Source organism: Balaenoptera ricei, chromosome 4, assembly GCF_028023285.1.
Source record: "Balaenoptera ricei isolate mBalRic1 chromosome 4, mBalRic1.hap2, whole genome shotgun sequence".
Classification (NCBI taxonomy): Eukaryota; Metazoa; Chordata; class Mammalia; order Artiodactyla; family Balaenopteridae; genus Balaenoptera; species Balaenoptera ricei.
This window is the reverse complement of record NC_082642.1, coordinates 152796469-152817862: the sequence shown is the minus strand read 5'-3', so window position 1 is coordinate 152817862 and position 21394 is coordinate 152796469. Positions and strand designations below refer to the sequence as shown.

Below are 21394 nucleotides of genomic sequence, written 5' to 3'. Positions count from 1 at the left end.
AGGGTGGCTTTATGAAAAAAACGATGTTGAAGACTGAATTCCGGGAACAATATGTGTATCACACGGCAGTCCTGTGGGTGAAAGACATAAAGGGCAGAATTGAGAGCTAGGCCAAGATTGACTTGACCGTGACTGAGAGGGTACTTAGCAGACATTCAACTTGTGTGCCGTTCCTCTTCTCACCTTCACGGGCGGAAAATAAGTCAGTAATCAGGGCAGTAATCAGGGAGATGTAACCTCTCAAACAATAGTGAAACAATCAGATTACGGACTGTTCTAAGTAATTCATGGTGGTTCCATATCCACGGTGGTCCTTTTCTTCCACCCTCCCCGGTGGTCCCATCCTTTCCCACTGTCTTACTCTACTGCTCACCATTGCCCACCATGGTCACAGTGACACGTGTCCCAGTCTCCGGCCACCATCTGCTGTCCTTACAGCTCATTCCTTCCTGTCCTCCCTGCCCTCCTCCCCAGCGTCAGCCACCATTACACTCACTCCTCTGTGTACACCCCAATCTCCCTTCCGCCCCCCTTCACCATTTCTCCTAGAAAAATCCCCACTGAGTTGAGTCCAGCCCTTTGCCCACTCCGGGGCCATGTGGTCCCGCTGACTGTGCTGGAGAAGGCTGTCCAGCGGCTTGTGGTCACTGAAGCCTCATGACCACTGGCCTCACACGGGCATCTCCTGCTGACCTTGTCTTAGTCCACTGAGCTCCCGTTCTCCGAGGCGACCACAGCATCCTTTCTCTCTCCACTCAAACCTTCAACACCTTCTCCCCCATCTTCCTTCTCAACACATCAGACTGCTTCCTCTTTCCCTGAGAAAATTGGGACAATCCGAGAACATCGCCGAGTGCTCCCTGCCCCGTCCCCCAGGCTCCCCGCGTTGGCCTCCTTCCTGCTCCGGTCTGAACTGGCCTCTCCAGGTGTGTGCACGGGTCCCTCCTGTGCTCTGCTCAAGGACATCTCCTCAACATCGTCAATGTTTCCCTTCCTACCAGATCATTTCCAAAGGCAGGCAAACGTGCTTCGGGTTCTCTCATCTTCAAATCAGCAACAGAACAAAACAAAGATCCTCTCTTGACCACACATCCCATTGGCAGAGGTGCTTAACTATTTTGTTTTTGTTCTTTTGTTGTTGAGGTTGCTGTTGTTTACTGGGCTGTTGTTTGTTTTGCCTTGGATCCCTTTGGCAATCTAGTGAAGCCTATGTATCTCTTCTCCAAACAATGCTTTTATTTATTTATTTTAGTATTTATTTATTTATTTGGCTGCATCGGGTCTTAGTTGCAGCACGCGGGATCTTTGTTGTGGAGTGCGGGCTTCTCTCTAGTTGTGGCTCGCGGGCTCTAGAGCGCCCGGGCTCAGTAGTTGTGGCGCACGGGCTTAGTTGCCCTGCGACATGTGGGACCTTAGTTCCCTGACCAGGGATCGAACCCGCGTCCCCTGCATTGGAAGGTGGATTCTTTACCACTGGACCACCAGGCAAGTCCCTGAACAATACTTCTAAATGTATAAAATAATATGCAGGGTTATAAAGGAAGCCAATTATATTGAAATACAGTTATCGAAATATTTTTTTTTTTTTTTTAGATTTTTAGAAATTTCATGTAATGTCTGAAACATTTATATTAACATGTTTCCATACAAATAACCCAATGAAAGTTTAGTATTAGTTGTTTTGTTTGTTTTTTTATACTGCAGGTTCTTATTAGGCATCAGTTTTATACACATCAGTGTATACATGTCAATCCCAATCGCCCAATTCAGCCCACCACCATCCCCACCCCACCGCAGTTTTCCCCCCTTGGTGTCCATATGTCCATTCTCTACATCTGTGTCTCAACTTCTGCCCTGCAAACTGGCTCATCTGTACCATTTTTCTAGGTTCCGCATACATGCATTAATATACGATATTTGTTTTTCTCTTTCTGACTTACTTCACTCTGTATGACAGTCTCTAGATCCATCCACGTCTCAACAAATGACTCAATTTCGTTCCTTTTTATGGCTGAGTAATATTCCATTGTATATATGTACCACATCTTCTTTATCCATTCGTCTGTTGATGGGCATTTAGGTTGCTTCCATGACCTGGCTATTGTAAATAGTGCTGCAATGAACATTCGGGTGCATGTGTCTTTTTGAATTACGGTTTTCTCTGGGTATATGCCCAGTAGTGGGATTGCTGGGTCATATGGTAATTCTATTTTTAGTTTTTTAAGGAACCTCCATATTGTTCTCCATAGTGGCTGTATCAATTTACATTCCCACCAACAGTGCAAGAGGGTTGCCTTTTCTCCACACCCTCTCCAGCATTTGTTGTTTGTAGATTTTCTGATGATGCCCATTCTAACAGGAGTGAGGTGATACCTCATTGTAGTTTTGATTTGCATTTCTCTAATAATTAGTGATGTTGAGCATCTTTTCATGTGCTTCGTGGCCGTCTGTATGTCTTCTTTGGAGAAATGTCTATTTAGGTCTTCTGCCCATTTTTGGATTGGGGTGTTTGTTTCTTTGATATTGAGCTGAATGAGCTGTTTATATATTTTGGAGATTAATCCTTTGTCCGTTGATTCATTTGCAAATATTTTCTCCCATTCTGAGGGTTGTCTTTTCGTCTTGTTTATGGTTTCCTTTGCTGTGCAAAAGCTTTGAAGTTTCATTAGGTCCCATTTGTTTATTTTTGTTTTTATTTCCATTACTCTAGGAGGTGGATCAAAAAAGATCTTGCTGTGATTTATGTCAAAGAGTGTTCTTCCTATGTTTTCCTCTAAGAGTTTTATAGTGTCCACTCTTATATTTAGGTCTCTAATCCATTTTGAGTTTATTTTTGTGTATGGTGTTAGGGAGTATTCTAATTTCATTCTTTTACATGTAGCTGTCCAGTTTTCCCAGCACCACTTATTGAAGAGACTGTCTTTTCTCCATTGTATATCTTTGCCTCCTTTGTCATAGATTAGTTGACCATAGGTGCGTGGGTTAATCTCTGGGCTTTCTATCTTGTTCCATTGATCTATGTTTCTGTTTTTGTGCCAGTACCATATTGTCTTGATTACTGTAGCTTTGTAGTATAGTCTGAAGTCAGGGAGTCTGATTCCTCCAGCTCCATTTTTTTGCCTCAAGACTGCTTTGCCTATTCGGGGTCTTTTGTGTCTCCATACAAATTTTAAGATGATTTGTTCTAGCTCCGTAAAAAATGCCATTGGTAATTTGATAGGGATTGCATTGAATCTGTAGATTGCTTTGGGTAGTATACTCATTTTCACAATGTTGATTCTTCCAATCCAAGAACATGGTATATCTCTCCATCTGTTGGTATCATCTTTAATTTCTTTCATCAGTGTCTTATAGTTTTCTGCATACAGGTCTTTTGTCTCCCTAGGTAGGTTTATTCCTAGGTATTTTATTCTTTTTGTTGCAATGGTAAATGGGAGTGTTTCCATAATTTCTCTTTCAGATTTTTCATCATTAGTGTATAGGAATGCAAGAGATTTCTGTGCATTCATTTTGTATCCTGCAACTTTACCATATTCATTAATTAGCTCTAGCAGTTTTCTGGTGGCAGTTTTAGGATTCTCTATGTATAGTATCATGTCATCCGCAAACAGTGAAAGTTTTACTTCTTCTTTTCCAATTTGTATTCCTTTTATTTCTTTTTCTTCTCTGATTGCCGTGGCTAGGACTTCCAAAACTATGTTGAATAATAGTGGTGAGAGTGGACATCCTTGTCTCGTTCCTGATCTTAGAGGAAATGCTTTCAGTTTTTCACCATTGAGAATGATGTTTGCTGTGGGTTTGTCATATATGGCCTTTATTATGTTGAGGTAGGTTCCCTCTATGCCCACTTTCTGGAGAGTTTTTATCAGAAATGGGTGTTGAATTTTGTCAAAAGCTTTTTCTGCATCTATTGAGATGATCATATGGTTTTTATTCTTCAATTTGTTAATATGGTGTATCACATTGATTGATTTGCGTATATTGAAGAATCCTTGCATCCCTGGGATAAATCCCACTTGATCGTGGTGTATGATCCTTTTAATGTGTTGTTGGATTCTGTTTGCTAGTATTTTGTTGAGGATTTTTGCATCTATATTCATCAGTGATATTGGTCTGTAATTTTCTTTTTTTGTAGTGTCTTTGTCTGGTTTTGGTATCAGGGTGATGGTGGCCTCATAGAATGAGTTTGGGAGTGTTCCTTCCTCTGCAATTTTTTGGAAGAGTTTGAGAAGGATGGGTGTTAGCTCTTCTCTAAATGTTTGATAGAATTCACCTGTGAGGCCATCTGGTCCTGGACTTTTGTTTGTTGGAAGATTTTTAATCACAGTTTCAATTTCATTACTTGTGATTGGTCTGTTCATATTTTCTATTTCTTCCTGGTTCAGTCTTGGAAGGTTATACCTTTCTAAGAATTTGTCCATTTCTTCCAGGTTGTCCATTTTATTGGCATAAAGTTGCTTGTAGTAGTCTCTTAGGATGCTTTGTATTTCTGCAGTGTCTGTTGTAACTTCTCCTTTTTCATTTCTGATTTTATTGATTTGAGTCCTCTCCCTCTTTTTCTTGATGAGTCTGGCTAATGGTTTATCAATTTTGTTTATCTTCTCAAAGAACCAACTTTTAGTTTTATTGATCTTTGCTATTGTTTTCTTTGTTTCTATTTCATTTATTTCTGCTCTGATCTTTATGATTTCTTTCCTTCTGCTAACTTTGGGTTTTGTTTGTTCTTCTTTCTCTAGTTTCTTTAAGTGTAAGGTTAGATTGTTTACTTGAGCTTTTTCTTGTTTCTTTAGGTAGGCTTGTATAGCTATAAACTTCCCTCTTAGAACTGCTTTTGCTGCATCCCATAAGTTTTGGGTCGTCGTGTTTTCATTGTCATTTGTCTCTAGGTATTTTTTGATTTCCTCTTTGATTTCTTCAGTGATCTCTTGGTTATTTAGTAACGTATTGTTTAGCCTCCATGTGTTTGTCCTTTTTACGTTTTTTTCCCTGTAATTCATTTCTAATCTCATAGCGTTGTGGTCAGAAAAGATGCTTGATATGATTTCAATTTTCTTAAATTTACTGAGGCTTGATTTGTGACCCAAGATGTGATCTATCTTGGAGAATGTTCCGTGCGCACTTGAGAAGAACGTGTAATCTGCTGTTTTTGGATGGAATGTCCGATATATATCAATTAAATCTATCTGGTCTATTGTGTCATTTAAAGCTTCTGTTTCCTTATTTATTTTCATTTTGGATGATCTGTCCATTGGTGTAAGTGAGGTGTTAAAGTCCCCCACTATTATTGTGTTACTGTCGATTTCCTCTTTTATAGCTGTTAGCAGTTGCCTTATGTATTGAGGTGCTCCTATGTTGGGTGCATATATATTTATAATTGTTATATCTTCTTCTTGGATTGATCCCTGGATCATTATGTAGTGTCCTTCCTTGTCTCTTGTAACATTCTTTAATTTAAAGTCTGTTTTATCTGATATGAGTATAGCTACTCCAGCTTTCTTTTGATTTCCATTTGCATGGAATATCTTTTTCCATCCCATCACTTTCAGTCTGTATGTGTCCCTAGGTCTAAAGTGGGTCTCTTGTAGACAGCATATATATGGGTCTTGTTTTTGTATCCATTCAGCCAGTCTATGTCTTTTGGTTGGGGCATTTAATCCATTCACGTTTAAGGTAATTATCGATATGTATGTTCCTATGACCATTTTCTTAATTGTTTTGTGTTTGTTTTTGTAGGTCCTTTTCTTCTCTTGTGTTTCCCACTTAGAGAAGTTCCTTTAGCATTTGTTGTAGAGCTGGTTTGGTGGTGCTGAATTCTCTTAGCTTTTGCTTGTCTGTAAAGCTTTTGATTTCTCCATCAAATCTAAATGAGATCCTTGCCGGGTAGAGTAATCTTGGTTGTAGGTTCTTCCCTTTCATCACTTTAAGTATATCATGCCACTCCCTTCTGGCTTGCAGAGTTTCTGCTGAGAAATCAGCTGTTAACCTTATGGGAGTTCCCTTGTATGTTATTTGTCGTTTTTCCCTTGCTGCTTTCAATAACTTTTCTTTGTCTTTAATTTTTGCCACTTTGATTACTATGTGTCTCGGCGTGTTTCTCCTTGGGTTTATCCTGTATGGGACTCTCTGCGCTTCCTGGACTTGGGTGGCTATTTCCTTTCCCATGTTAGGGAAGTTTTCGACTATAATCTCTTCAAATATTTTCTCTGGTCCTTTCTCTCTCTCTTCTCCTTCTGGGACCCCTATAATGCGAATGTTGTTGCGTTTAATGTTATCCCAGAGGTCTCTTAGGCTGTCTTCATTTCTTTTCATTCTTTTTTCTTTAGTCTGTTCCACAGCAGTGAATTCCATCATTCTGTCTTCCAGGTCACTTATCCGTTCTTCTGCCTCAGTTATTCTGCTATTGATTCCTTCTAGTGTAGTTTTCATTTCAGTTATTGTATTGGTCATCTCTGTTTGTTTGTTCTTTAATTCTTCTAGGTCTTTGTTAATCATTTCTTGCATCTTCTCAATCTTTGCCTCCATTCTTATTCCAAGGTCCTGGATCATCTTCACTATCATTATTCTGAATTCTTTTTCTGGAAGGTTGCCTATCTCCACTTCATTTAGTTGTTTTTCTGGGGTTTTTTCTTGTTCCTTCATCTGGTACATAGCCCTCTGCCTTTTCATCTTCTCTATCTTTCTGTAACTGTGGTTTTTGGTCCACAGGCTGCAGGATTATAGTTTTTCTTGCTTCTGTTGTCTGCCCTCTGGTGGTTGAGGCTATCTAAGAGGCTTGATGGGAGGCTCTGGTGGTGGGTAGAGCTGACTGTTGCTGTGGCGGTCAGAGCTCAGTAAAACCTTAATCCACTTGACTGTTGATGGGTGGGGCTGGGTTCCCTCCCTGTTGCTGTGGCGGTCAGAGCTCAGTAAAACCTTAATCCACTTGACTGTTGATGGGTGGGGCTGGGTTCCCTCCCTGTTGGCTGTTTTGCCTGAGGCAACCCAACACTGGAGCCTACCCGTGCTCTTTGGTGGGGTTAATGGCAGACTCTGGGAGGGCTCACGCCAAGGAGAACTTCCCAGAACCTCTGCTGCCAGTGTCCTTATCCCCACGGTGAAACAGAGCCACCACTCGCCTCTGCAGGAGACCCCCCAACACCAGCAGGTAGGTCTGGTTCAGTCTCCCCCAGGCTCACTGCTCCTTCCCCTGGGTCCTGATGCACACATTACTTTGTGTGTGCCCTCCAAGAGTGGGGTCTCTGTTTCCCCCAGTCCCGTCAAAGTCCTGCAATCCAACTCCCACTAGGCTTCAAAGTCTGATTCTCTAGGAATTCCTCCTCCCGTTGCCTGACCCCCAGGTTGGGAAGCCTGACGTGGGGCTCAGAACCTTTACTCCAGTGGGTGGACTTCTGTGGTATAAGTGTTCGCCAGTCTGTGAGTCACCCACCCAGCAGTTACGGGGTTTGATTTTACTCTGCTTGCGCCCCTCCTACCGTCTCACTGTGGCTTCTCCTCTGTCCTTGGACGTGGGGTATCCTCCTTGGTGAAGTCCAGGGTCTTCCTGTCAATGATGGTCCAGCAGTCAGTTGTGATTCTGGTGCTCTCGCAAGAGGGAGTGACAGCACGTCCTTCTACTCCGCCATCTTGGTTAATCGTCCAGTCTTTTCTCTTCGAAATATTTTTAAATCATTTTGTTCATAGTAACTTATGTGCTTCTCTATCAATGCATTACATTACCAGACCTAGCAGGGGTCTTATAACTACCATAGTTTTGAAATAGCAACGATGGTAAATGATTTTTCCAGGTATCTGCAACACCTGTAAAGCAATGCAAACTATGAGTGATTCCTATCGGTGATCAACTCACAGGCACCGTTAAGATCGCTGTAGGTGGCTGCCTTTATTCATAACACAAGGACAGGCTTTTCAGGGAGAAGCTGATGAAATAAATCATGCAACTTTTTTTTCTATCCAAGTTGACAGGTACCCTGAATTCTATGGGCCCTGGGCCCCAGATTAAGAGCCCCCACCCTACAAACTGCTGCCTCATCTCCTGGTTCCCCTTGATGGTCCAAGTCTTTGAAGGAATTCTCTGGGCTCATTATGTCCTGTGTCCCTATCCCGACTCTCTGTTGAAGCCACTCCCATCATTCTGCTGAAACTGAGCTGGTCAAGGTCTCCGATGTCCTTCATGTTGCTAACCATCATTTCCATGCTCAGATGACGTGATTTATCTGATGATTTGACACTCCCTCCAACTTGGATCTCTGTCCTCGCTCACCGCTCTCCCTCTGGGTTGTCTCCTCCCTCCCAGCCACTCCCTGTGGCCCATGGCTGGTTCCTCCTCATCACCCCCATCTCTGATGTTGGAGGGTTCCTGGATCAGTCGTCAGGCACCTGTTCCTCTACAGAGGAGTCTACACTCACTCCCTAGGGGCTCTTGCCCAGTCTCACAGCTTTCAATCCTGTCTCTTTCTCTTTTTTTTGTTTTGTTTTGTGGGATCTTAGTTCCCCAACCAGGGATTGAACCTGGGCCACGGCAGTGAAAACACCAAGTCCTAACCACTGGACTGCCAGGGAATTCCCTCGATCCTGTCTCTATGTTGTTGAGTCCCAAGTGGACTTCTCCACTTCTGTGCCCTCCCCAAACTCTGCACTTATACATCCAACCACAGTATCCCCCTACCCTACTGGGTGGGGACAGCCATCTCAACCCAGCATGTCTAAAACAAGACTCCTCTTGTCTGCCCTCACCCTCCAAACCCAGATCCTCCCACTTCCCACTGTCTTCACCCTCGATAAATGGCAACTCCATTCTTCCAGTTGCCCAAGACCTTGGAGCCATGATTGACCCCTGTCTCTCACACCCCATAGCTAAGCCATCAGCAAACCCTACCTGTCTCACCTCCAAATGTATCTAGAAACCAAGCTCTTCTCAGCATCTACCTTTGTCACTGCCAACATCTCTTACCTGGGTGATCACAGGACTCTCCTATTAGGATCCCTGATTCAGCCCAGGTGTGACCTTGGACAAGTTACTTAACCTCTCTAAGCCTCAGTTTCTCCGTCTGTAAACAGGGACAATGACATGCACATCACAGATTTGTTGAAGGATTAAATAAGTTAGTGCCAGTGGAAACACTTAGCACAGGTCTGGCATATCACAAACACTCAGGACATTTAGCTGTGATTGTTTTTATTCTTATCATTAATAACTCACAGCTTCTATGCACCTGGGCTTGAAAGGCTAAATTTACAGAGAATGAGCATTAAACATCATTTTTTAGCTGTATTTTATTTAGCATTTGTAAATCTCAGTCTTATGTTTTCATTTGACACATTTTTAGTCACTGCTATATAATCCCAGTTCAGTGCTCAAATAAATCATTTTCACAGGCTTACAAAATCCATCCAATAGTTATCTTATTCATGGAGGTTTCCAGCCCAGCTGAGACAATGTCCTGTTACTTACTTCATTTCTGTTTTGATGTAAGTCCTAAAGGGAGGTCCCACTGAGCTCTACTGGATTTCCAAGGGAAAGCCTGGGCAACCATCTGAGCTGCCTTATCCAAACCTGCCGGCACCCCAAATTTGGGTTTTTATGGTCTGTGAAACCAAAACGTGTTGATTTAAGAAAACCAGACATCCAGGCTGAAAAGGTCTGCCATGTCTCTGGATGCAGCCCAGCCAATTACATACAAAGTGGAGAACTGAGCCCCTCAAACTCTGTGGGGGATCAGTGGATTCATACACTTTTCCAATCTGGAGAAGCTGAGTCATCTGACCACCGTATGGGTTACTTACTGTAGTTGGCACTCGCTCTTGAGTTTTTACAGCTACAGAAGGCCTTCCAAATTCCTCTTTCCCTGTGTTCTCTCCCTCTCCCTGGATTCTATCCTCCACGCTTTCAGACATGAAGCTGACCAATGCCTTGCTGTTTTCTGTGGCAGACGTGAAGTCATCAGACCATGCTCAGTGCCTGCTCTGGAAGCGAACCCACTTCTCATGTTCAGACATGAGTGTTTTTTTTTTCTGTACTCCCCTAGGCCACCATTCAGTGATCCCCTGCATTGGTTTACTAGGGCTGCCATAGCAAAGCACCACAGAGTAGGTGGCTTAAAACAGTAGAAATGTATTCTCTCACAGTTCTAGGGGCCAGAAGTCCAAAGTCAAGGGGTCAGCAGGGTTGGTTCCTTCTGAGGGGCGTGAGGAAGGATCTGTTCCAGGCTCCTCTCCTGGCTTCTGGTGGCTGCTGGCCCTCCTTGGCACTCCTTGGCCTGTAGCAGCATCACTCCAATCTCTGCCTCCATCTTCATATGGTGCCTTCCCTATGTCTTTGTCTTCACATAACCATCTTCTCATAAACACACCAGTCTTATCGGTTTAGTGATATACCCTACTCCAGTATGCCCTCATCTTAACTAAAAATTACCTCTGCAGTGACCCTATTTCCAAATAATAAGGTCACTTTCTGAGGCATTAGGGGTTATGATCTCAACACACATTTTTGGAGAGACACAATTCAACCCATTGCATCTCTTATATAAAGCCTTCCTAGAGAACACTTTAACTATTCGTCATCTAATCATCATTTAACACTTTTGAAAAAAACCTTACAACCTATGGGGTGTTTTTTGCTTTTCTAATATTTTTCTTGCACAGCAGCAGATTTTTAGTCACCTGTCCCCTGAAAAATGAAAACAACATAGCAAAGCTACACAACTATCTTGTCAGAAAAAACACGTATGCAAAGGCACCAGGGCTTTTTATTCAATGAAATTCAATCATTTCATTTTAACATGTTGATCTACTGCATTTTTAATGGATTCTAATGAAATTCTGGTGAGTTGAAATTAGAGAGATAATGCCTCCTGGGAAATGGTTTAGAATTTTTATGGTCGTGGTAACTTAAGCTTGTAGTTTTCACTAAATCAATAGTTTGTTCAATCTCGTTGAGTTGAAAATGGCCTCTGCAAGCACTTAACCACATACCATGATTTTCATACAGTATTAACACAGGCTTTTTCCCCAAACCAGCTCTTGTTATGAAAAGTAGATTTTTCTTTACTCATCCAAAATAGAGGGGAAGTTTTAACCTATAAATTGTCATTTCTATATGATTTGTACAAGATATCTCACATTGGTTTTCCTGAATAATATTAGCAAGCCCCAACTATCATGGCAGTAATAAGTTAATTATATAGTTATTCTGTCTCTGCCTCTTATGGAAAGACTGCGGTTCTTCCAAACCATGTGTAGATGGCATAGAGGTCCTCATAAATTTAAAATACAGATGCCTGCCAGTCTGAAAAATAACCCAAGGAAAGTTACAGAAAGCTTGGAGTAATAATGAAGGAAACTTCATTTTTAGAGCCAAAAAAACCCACAGTCCAGCCCATCCTAAATGAATATGAAATGGTTTTTCCAAGGTATTACTTGATCACTTTGTCATAATTCTTATATATTTGTATAAAAAGATGTACTAAAATAGCACCTCTGGAGTATACCTAAGCTTCTAGGAAAGAGATCCACTCGCTTTGTACACTATGAAGAAAACAAGCATCCAACATGTCATTTAGGAATTACTGGTTGGAGTTATTTTATACTGATAGACCATAAAAGTCCTTTTTTCTTTTCTCCTGTTGGGTAGTGTTGCTAATGTAGCTCATTTAGATGAATCCAAATCTCCCTTGAGTTTATCCCTAGTTCCCAAGGTCTAGCATTTATGAAATATCTGAACTACTGATATAATGAGGTGACAAGGAGGACATTACAGGTTTTGGTTAAATTTTTTATTTTATATTGGAGTATAGTTGATTAATAATATTGTGTTAGTTTCAGGTGTACAGCAAAGTGATTCAGTTATACATATACATGTATCTATTCTTTTTCAAATTCTTTTCCCATTTAGATTATTACAGAGTATTGAGCAGAGTTCCCAGTGCTATACAGTAGACCCTTGTTGGTCATCTTTTTAAAATATAGCAGTGTATACATGTCAATCCCAAACTCCCAATCTATCCCTCTCAGCATTACAATTTTTTGAACCAGACATTTTCTTCAACTGCTGAACATCAAAGTTGAGGCAACTCTGCATTCTTTCAAAGTCCAATGACCACCTTCCTTAAAAGGCAGCTCTTCATTTTTCCGACAAAGCTCTAGGAAACAAAGTCCAAGCTGTCTCCACAGTTGATCCAACATGTGTCAGGAGGCCGTGGGGCAGCCATACATGGGATGGCCCATTCCCAACCGGCTCTAAATCCACTCCGACTGCAGGCTGGTCAGAAGCTGAAATGAGGTTCGGGAGGCCAAATCATCCAACTCTTCTGCCCAGGTGGTTGTGGGTATAGAACCTTCCACACACCTGGCTGGGGCCCTGTCTCTCAGGGTACAACCTGCTCCTGCCCCGGGGCTGACATTCCCTTCAGCAGTGCGTGTGGAAAAGACAAAGGACACACGTGTCCGTAGCAGAGCTCTTCATAGTAGGGGCCGAGGGACACGGGGCAGTAGAGAAGTAGGAGTAGGGGCCGGGCAAACAGCCCATCTGTCCCTCATCCCGGTGAGGCACTCCCCACCGGTCACTGCTGTTGAAATGATGCCTAATTCAGAGGCAAAGCTCCAAAGTTGACACAGCTGGGGTCCAGGCAGGCTGGGAGAAAATCCACCATGTGCTCTGGGTTCCTGCCTCGTGTTCTTTGTTTTGTTTTGTTTGTTTTGAATTCCTTCCTTTAAAAAAATGTAGCTCATGGACAACAGAGGAAGGAGACAACATAAAAGTTTATATGGAAAAAAAAAAACCCTCGCCTTTCAGATCTGGTGCTCATAAAACCAGATCCAGTGTAAGGGGCGACAGCAGCCCTGGTGCTTTTCACAGCTGCCCTTCACAGATTTTCACATTAGTTTACAGCCCTGGGGTTTGCTGAGACTCTACTGGGGGCACATCAGAGCATCTTGCTGGCCGTCCTATTTGTGCTCATTCAACCCTCCCCAAAATCAAAATTATCTTTTTTTTTTTTAATCAACCCTATCTCATCACTGCTCCATTAAACTTGCAACAGACTTCCATCCTCTAAGTCCACTTGCCTAAGTGATTTGACTTTAAGCTGTCCTTTGGCAGAGTCGGGGGAGGATGTCTCCAGTCAAATAAGCTTAGGAGATGCCACACGCGAGACTTTTCTGGGAGATTCCCAGTTATGTTTGCATATTACCAGCGATGAGAAGTCCTACAGTTAGTTACCAGATCTTCTCCAACCTAGCTGGCATTTCTGTCTTCCACGAGACTTCCTGCCAGCACGGCATCCTGAGAAGCAGCCACTGGGAAGGACTGCCCTAAATCCTGCTCACAGGTGTGACAGCCACATACTGCCCACCCAGGAGCGTGCTTTGGGGGCTCTGTGAACCCAAACGCTAGGCCCGATGTCTGTTCCTGCAATGCGTCGTCTTGTTACACACAGCCCCACCCACCCCGCCTGTCGAGGTCTTTTTGGAACCTGATTCTTAGAACCATATTTGTCTTGGACGCACATCTCTCTAGCAAATGTTTCCACGAGCACACGCACGTCTGCAGGAAAAGGGCAACCCGTGGACGAAGCCAACTGCAGGCCAGCTGGACCCTCCACACGCTGCCCCTCCTGGAGGCCATGCTTGGGCAAGTTCCTTCCGAAGCATCAGCGATGAGTTTTATGTGGTTTCCAAGGAGATTCGCTGGCTTGAGGTTGTTTTTGCATCGAATGGCCCCAAAGTGAAAAGTGGTTGCTGGGAAGTTGAATTATGACCTAACACCAGTAGCAGCTGCTGGTAACTAGGGGGAAAGGGGTGGGGGGCTGGGGTCTGGGAGTTGGGGGCTCATTAACACTCACTTCTTAAATTAGCAAATCCTTCAAGCACAAGTTTAAATATAGCAACCTAATGGTTTCTAAAATTAGCAGTCGTTGCTCTCCATAAATATTTAGACATCCAATAAACTTCTGGTCCACTTCCCTAGACTAATGGGGTCAGCAGGCTTAGCTTTTATGCCGCATTCTTTAGGCTCAGTGGGCTTAATGATTGACCTTGACAAGCAAGAGCTGTGAGGAGCCTCAGAAGGCCCTGGCCAGGGACAGACAGCGGGGCCACCAGGCTGGAGGTGGCCTTCAGGCGTTACTGAAAGGATCTCAGAGGCCACCTGGAGAAATCCACAGCTCCAGGCTCCCTGGAGGAACCGACCGTCCTGGTTTGCCTGGGACTGTCCCAATTTCAGCACTGAAAGTCCGTCACCCTGGCCACCTGAACCACTGTAAAAGGACATCTTCGGGGGGGGAGAGTCAACTCCCCCAGGATACACCAAGGACACCACCCCTAGGCCCTCACGCTAACTTCAGTCCTACTGCGTTCAGAAAGGAAGACTTAAACCGGGGAAAATACTAGCCAGGCCAGAAAAAGAACTTTCACCCCTGCACCCAGTTTCCCCACGTGGAAAGCAGAGGAGGTAACAGCTGCTGCTTCACTGGGTAACTGTGGGGAATAAACTGGGAGGCGTGTGTGAGCGCTCAGCCCAGGGCCGAGCACCATTCAGGCCCAGTAAATCGGCGCTTTTGGTGTCAGCTCTGCTCGGGTGCCCAGTGCATCCAGGAGGTGGGTGGCGGCAGCTCTGGCGCCGCACATCAGAGCGGCACCCTCTGTGGGCCCCGCCGCCTGCCCGGCGGTGACCACAGGACAGTTGCCCCTCCCTGGGCAGCAGGGACTGTGGGGTCTCCCCCCGCTGCCCCGCCCCACAAGCCCAGCACCTGCACTGAGTGCTTGCTGAATGGAGGGAAGAAGGCTTCCTAAGCAAAGCCAGCTTCGCAAGACGCCTGTGGCCGATCAGCTCGAGGTGTGAGTGAAGAACACAGGGTCCTGAGCAAACAGTCATTTTTAACATCAGCAAAACCCCCGACCTCGTCCCCCCCCAGACCACTGATGTCCTGTCCAGCACCACGCTGTCTCACCGTTATCTCGTTTGTCTGTTAAGCAGGACAGATCTAAAGATCATCTCCAACAATGCTAAGACATGCAGGTGTAGATTTTTAAATCCAGCAAGATGATCGTAGAGGCCTCCAAAGGGAGCATCACCTGTTACTAACCAAATCCTTCGTCGTGATTTAGTGAGAGATTTCTTTACAGCGGACCCAGGATTAAAGCCAAGAGGGCCTGGGGCACCCCAAAAACAGCTCGCAAGAGAATCTGCATTGGGCGACGCCCTCCTGGCCCACTTTGGCTCCCCGCAGCCTTCCTGCGCTTAACTGCAGAACACTGCTCTGAGAAAGAAGGAAGAAGCGGGTTTTGCCTTCCGAACTCTCACCAGTTTGGGTCGCTGAAGTGACTTGGCACCAGCAGAGAAGCTTCCCTTTTCCTCCCTTCAGAATCAGAAGACACTCTGCGGCCATGAAGTCCAGCTCCCTTGTTTTAAAGACAGAGATGCCCCGAGTCAGGCAGAGGGTGGGATTCTCTTCTTTTGCCCCTTACTCTGCTCCCGGCAGGAGAGAGGAGCTGGTGGTTTCCACTCGGGCAGTTCTGGTCTCCCTCCCTTTTTCCCTTCCTTCCTCTCCCCCTTCCATCCTCCTTTCCTCCCTCCCCCACTCCCTGCCTCTCTCCTCCCTCCCTCCCAATATTTCCCGAGCATCCCCGATACGCCTGGCACTACATACCACATACGTGCTGGGTCCTTTTCCCCAAGAAGTGTGTGAGGTTTTGCCACGGTTACAGTGTTCAGTAGCAGCCTGTCCTGTAATAAGCCCACCCCTCTTCAGAGCGGTGTGAGAGGAGGCACCCTGCCCGCACAGGAGGGTCACTGGTTTGTGGTCCTGGCTGCAGCGCCTAAGAAGCTGATGACCTTGGCCATTCCTCTCCCCTGGCGTCAGTGGATAATCTCTAAGGTCACATCTGGGATTCTGGGAGGCGGCGTCTGACCCGCCTATGGTGCCAAACCCCCTCCTATGAGCACATAGGGAAGTCTCCCACTTTCAGAAAATGTTTCCTCCTGACAGGCAGTCTGAGCTATTTTCTAAGTCATAAGCGGCACACGCCTTAAGACTTACCAGTCCATTTGTTGATTTAACAACCTTAGTGATCACTGATCAACAGAATGAAGTGAGATTCAAATGCAGCAGAGTTTGAGGGCAGACACAAGACAAAACTTCCCACGTGGGGTTGCTAAGTACTGAGAGAAGTGGGGTCTCTGGAGGGTCCTTCCCTGGGGTCCCGGGAAAGCACAGCCCAGCCAGATGTCGGCTGTCACCCCTTCTAGCTCTGGCCTTCCAGGGAAAGTGTCTTAGGCGAGCCGCTTATTCGTTCACCCAATCAAGGCTCAGAAACTATTTTTAAAAACATGTTAATCGTGGCACCAACCGCCTATGGAAATGGCCGTTTCGGTGGCAGAAATAGATGCATCGAGATAATCTTTAACCCGTTTCCTCTCCCCCCGCCCCGCCTCCCGGCTTCATTAGGACTCGTGCGGGCGCCTGAGCGAGCGGCAACCGCCAGCAAGGTCATGGGCAGCGCGGCCGTGCAGCTGCTGGCCTTCCTGCTCAGCTTCCTGGGCCTGGTCGGCACGCTCATCACCACCATCCTGCCGCACTGGCGCCGGACGGCGCACGTGGGCACCAACATCCTGACGGCCGTGTCCTACCTGAAGGGGCTGTGGATGGAGTGCGTGTGGCACAGCACGGGCATCTACCAGTGCCAGATCTACCGCTCGCTGCTGGCGCTGCCCCGCGACCTGCAGGCGGCCCGCGCGCTCATGGTCATCTCCTGCCTGCTGTCGGGCGTGGCCTGCGCCTGCGCCGTGGTCGGCATGAAGTGCACGCGCTGCGCCAAGGGCACGCCTGCCAAGCCCGCGTTCGCCGTGCTGGGCGGCGTGCTCTTCCTCCTGGCCGGCCTGCTCTGCATGGTGGCCGTGTCCTGGACCACCCACGACGTGGTGCAGAACTTCTACAACCCGCTGCTGCCCAGCGGCATGAAGTTCGAGATCGGGCAGGCCCTGTACCTCGGCTTCATCTCCTCGTCCCTGTCGCTCATCGGCGGCACGCTGCTCTGCCTGTCCTGCCAGGACGAGGCGCCCTCCAGGCCCTGCCAGGCTCAGCCCCGGGCCGGCACGGCCACCGCGCCCGCCTACCGGCCACCCGACGCCTACAAGGACAATCGGGCCCCCTCGGCCACCTCGGCCTCGCACAGCGGGTACAGGCTGAACGACTATGTGTGAGTCCCCACGGCCTGGCCCTCCCCAGGCCCCCGAGAGGCGCCCGGGACCCAGGCTGCCGACCGCTTCAAGGTCCGGGCACCAAGTTTACTTCTGGGCTGCTTTGGTGTCCAAAGGAATAATGTGAACCTGAGGAAAATGGGCTTAGGATGCAGGGAAGGCGGGGAAATAAGATGAGGAGAAAAGCTCTACCTACCAAAGGCTAAAAAAAAAAAATCCTGTTTTTGTATTTATTATATGTATTTATGTGGGTGATTTAACGACAGCTGAATAAAAAGCGACTTGGGAGTTTGGTCAGTGGGGTTTGTTTGCAAGCCAGGAATAAACCTTTTGGATGCGGTTGTCCCTGAAACTGACAATAGCCGTGTCTGTTTGCAGACCCTGATTCTGTCTGCGAAGATGCTGGTAGCCGTAGCCGGCAGGCCTCCGGGCTCTGCCCACACGGGACAGGAGAATCACAGGAGGGCTGGGCTGATGTTCATCCAAAAGGCGCCTGAGCGGCATCACCAGAAACGGTCGCCCTGCCCTGGCTCGATCTCAGAGGCAAGGCAGGAGGTGCGGGGCTTCCTTGAAAAAAAGATAATTGCCATCAACCACAAAAGAAGGACAATGTCATTTTCTACCGGGAAGCAGTCGGCCCGCACTAGTAAGGCAGCGAAAGTCAGAAGGAAAAAAAAAGGCAAAGTGAAACACGCCTGTTCACTTGGCTTTCCAGGCATTGGCAAGAGGCCCAGTTAGGAAGGCTGCTCACCCCAAGCACAGAATGTCACTGGCGTCTTTCCTGGGAACAGAAGTATGATGGCAGCTGACATCAGAGCAGGTACAAGGGCTGCTGACTGCTCTTTTAGCTGGAAAGAACTGCTGCGAGGGCCAGGTGAGGCCTGACCTCTTTAAGGACACTGAATTTGCTTTCGGGGCTGTGATCTAAATCACACACACACACACGCACACACACACACACACACACACACACACGCTGCTCCCCCGTTAGCCCAGGGAGACTGCTCATGCCTCTGCCCCAGCCTCAAGCTGTGAACACGGAAGGAAATAGCCTGCCGCGTGGAAGGGCTGAGTCTGAGGTCTGTTACGTGAAGCCCCACCATCCTCAAGGGGTCTTAGAATAGGGCCACCAGGGCTCCATCCGTCACTGTCCGCAGGGAAGCGAGCCACAGAGGGTCAGCCACACGTGGCTGGGCTTACTGGCGTGGCGTGGCGTGGCCTGGTGAGACTCTGGCCCCAGGATCAGGGAGGTAGAAGGGGAGGCTCCCGGGCAAGGATTAGGAGGCCAGACGGACCTCAGCCCTGCGACTCTGGATCCAGCAAGGCTGGAAGTTGCTTGATGCTCCCCTGACTTCATGCCTCCTCCTGACAGGGTCCTCCGGGCCACCGAGATGGTGACAAGAAGCCCAGCTGCCACGTGCTTCCCACGTAGGCAGAGGCTCTCACCAGTAATGTCCATACACCCCACGATCCTCTTCTGATTCCTTTAAGCCTCACCAGTTACACCTAATAAACTGCACCATTGATGAGATCCAGCAACAGGAGAATCTTCTAGCAACATTGAAAAGTCAGGGTTTAAGGAACAATCCTACACATACATATTTCTTTTCTATTTTGTGCTGACCTCTAGACCCCAAGCAACAGGGGCCGCTTCTGTTTGGAAGGAGGGGGTACCACACATTTTAGCCTCTATCTAGCCCCGCAGAAGCTAAGAGGGCTGGTATGTGCCATCCTATTTAGGTCAGGGATTTAGATCAGAAAGGTCATCATTTATTTATGATGGAACAAGCAATTTTAACCTACTCTTTAAATTATAAAAACAAATCTGAATCTATAAAGAAGAGAAACAAAATCTTCTTAAAACGAAATGATATTCTGTCAGTCCTTACTTGATGGTCACAATCTAGAATGTGTTTAGTGAAGTTATTCTAGTTAATAGACCGATTACAAATTTAAAGGTAAAATAGCTTTTTAAAATTCGAAGTATAGTTGATTTACAATATTTTATTAGTTTCAGGTGTCTAGCAAAGTGATTCAGTTATATTTTTTTCAGATTATTTTCCATTATAGGTTATTACAAGATATTGAACATAGTTCCCTGTGCTATACAGTAAATCCTTGTTGCTGATCTATTTTATGTATCGTAGTTTGTATCTGTTAACCCCAAACTCCTAATTTGTCTCCCCCCTTCCCTTTGATAACCATAAGTTTGTTTTCTATGTCTGTGAGTCTGTTTTGTATATAGATTTGTTTGTATTTTTTTTTAGATTCCACATATAAGTGACATTGTATAATATTTGTCTTTCTCTGTCTGACTTACTTCACTTAGTATGATAATCTCTAGGCCCATCCGTGTTGCTGCGAATGGCAATATTTCTTTCTAAAATAGCTCTTATCAAACTCTTTCTCTGAATTCTGTCACTACTAAAGTAAAATATGTTCCTCTCTCCTACTCAGGTGAAAGACTAATAATAATAGTGATTACAATTTATTAAGCACTTACCATGTTCCAGGAATACCTTTTACTTACTAATTTACCAATTTATCTCTTACCAAAGAGATACACAAGAACCCAATGAGATAAATACTCATTTTAACCCCATTTTACAAAGGAGGAAATCAAAGTGCATAGAGATTAAATTTTTTGCCCAGGGTCACAGAGCTAGTGAGCAAAAGACCCAGGATTTGAACCCAGACAGGTAAGCAGGGAGAAAATACATTCACTCAAGTAGAAGCATGACCTATAAGCTAATTAATTTCATGTCCAGACTATTTCCAAATAATTAAGTGAATTGTTTCATGACCATATTTAGTTCTTTCTAGAACCATCACTCTGTTAACTGGGTTCTGGCTGGATTACAGGAAATGTGATATCAGACCCATAGGTCCAAGTTTGAATCCCCATAGAAAGCAGAAAGTGACACACAGGAAGTGACACACGGATGGCTCTGACCTACAGCTGGCCCACCAACTGTAGGAAATAGATCCAAATAAGACCTTAATTCCCTCCTTCAAGATACAGGGTGTAAGATCGCTGTTCCCAGTTTCCTCTGGCTCTTTTGCTCTCATTCACTCCTAAGACAAGAGCTCAGGTCCTGTGATCCCCTTTTTCATCACATTACAATCTCCTCCCCTTTTTCATCACATTACAATCTCCAGGGCCATCAAGTAGATGCCTGCCTCTGCCCATCTCTTTGGGACTAGGCAGTCATAACCAAGGTTGTTTTGAACAAAGTATGGTCTCCTTTCGAGGTACAACATGTAATCCCAAATTTCAAAATAAAAAGGAAACATGAGTCAGATTCTGATGTTTTCCAGGAAACTGTTGTTATGAATGTAAATTACAATATGACCCTCATGGGATAAAGAATGCTATATTTCTTTGCTTCCCTAAATCAAATCAAATTTGGCTCTGATTCAGAGGTCTAAAGCCAGCCACGTTTCCTTGTTCCCTCCCCAGCATTTAGGAGGGCTCAGGGCCCCAGCACTACTGGAGGCCCTGGACTTGGGGAAGGGGTGAGGCCCAGCCTTTAGGCCTTGGGGTCGCTCTGGTTACCTGCTGACTGCCAGGTGCTGGTTCCTTCACAGCCTGGAGCCTCCTGATGCTGCTCCCAGGCCACAGCCCATCCATCCTCACGGTCACCCATGTCATGCCCCAGCCCCTCCCAGGCCATATGTGTGAATGCGCACTGGAATCTTCTACCCTGAGGAACCCTTAGTCCCAGGCTCAGTCTCCGGGAAGCCACTTCCTGAAACGGATCCACGCCTCTCCTATACCCAAAGCACCAGAACGTTCCCCCTTCTTGGATAAGACACCCTAATTGCTTTCCCGGGTTAAGTCTTTTGAAATCAAAAGGCTCTGAAATCCCCCAGAGAATCCTACTTTCGTAGCAGCCACTGTTGCCCTACGTGGAAATAATTTGAAAACTACGGCACCTTCACAATTTGTATAACAGTCCATTACTTGATAGTTATAAACCAAAGGTGGGGCCAGGATCTGCACCCTAGATGCCCGGCCCCAAAGCCCCAAAGCGTGGCCACATGCCTCCCTGCTTCCCCCTGCCTTGGACCCTCTGTGCTTTCTTGCTTCCAGGTGGAGGGAACAGCGTGGCTGTTGACAGTCGGGCATGAGATGGGGATCTGGACGAGGGGGCAGCCGTGGAGGTGGGAGGAGGTTGGGATGTGCCTGAAGGTAGAGCT

At 46.0% G+C, this 21394-nt stretch overlaps 1 protein-coding gene and 1 long non-coding RNA gene across 4 annotated transcripts in view; one reads left to right on the top strand and one right to left on the bottom strand.

Annotated features, from left to right (window-relative positions):
- The window catches only part of CLDN14 (claudin 14), a 75845-nt gene extending 55349 nt beyond the window's left edge, over positions 1 to 20496 (top strand). For all 3 annotated transcript variants that reach the window (XM_059921510.1, XM_059921509.1, XM_059921512.1), the window contains one exon: positions 16443 to 20496. In XM_059921510.1, the coding sequence (XP_059777493.1) occupies positions 16487 to 17197 (711 nt within the window). In that variant the 5' untranslated portion in view covers positions 16443 to 16486 and the 3' untranslated portion in view covers positions 17198 to 20496. The remainder of the gene's footprint in view (positions 1 to 16442) is intronic.
- Positions 11757 to 15949, bottom strand: LOC132364973 (uncharacterized). The gene is made up of 2 exons (XR_009503012.1): positions 15645 to 15949; positions 11757 to 15396 (listed from the first exon to the last, which is right to left on the bottom strand). It is a non-coding gene; the product is annotated as an uncharacterized LOC132364973 (long non-coding RNA).
- Positions 20497 to 21394: the final 898 nt, after the last annotated feature.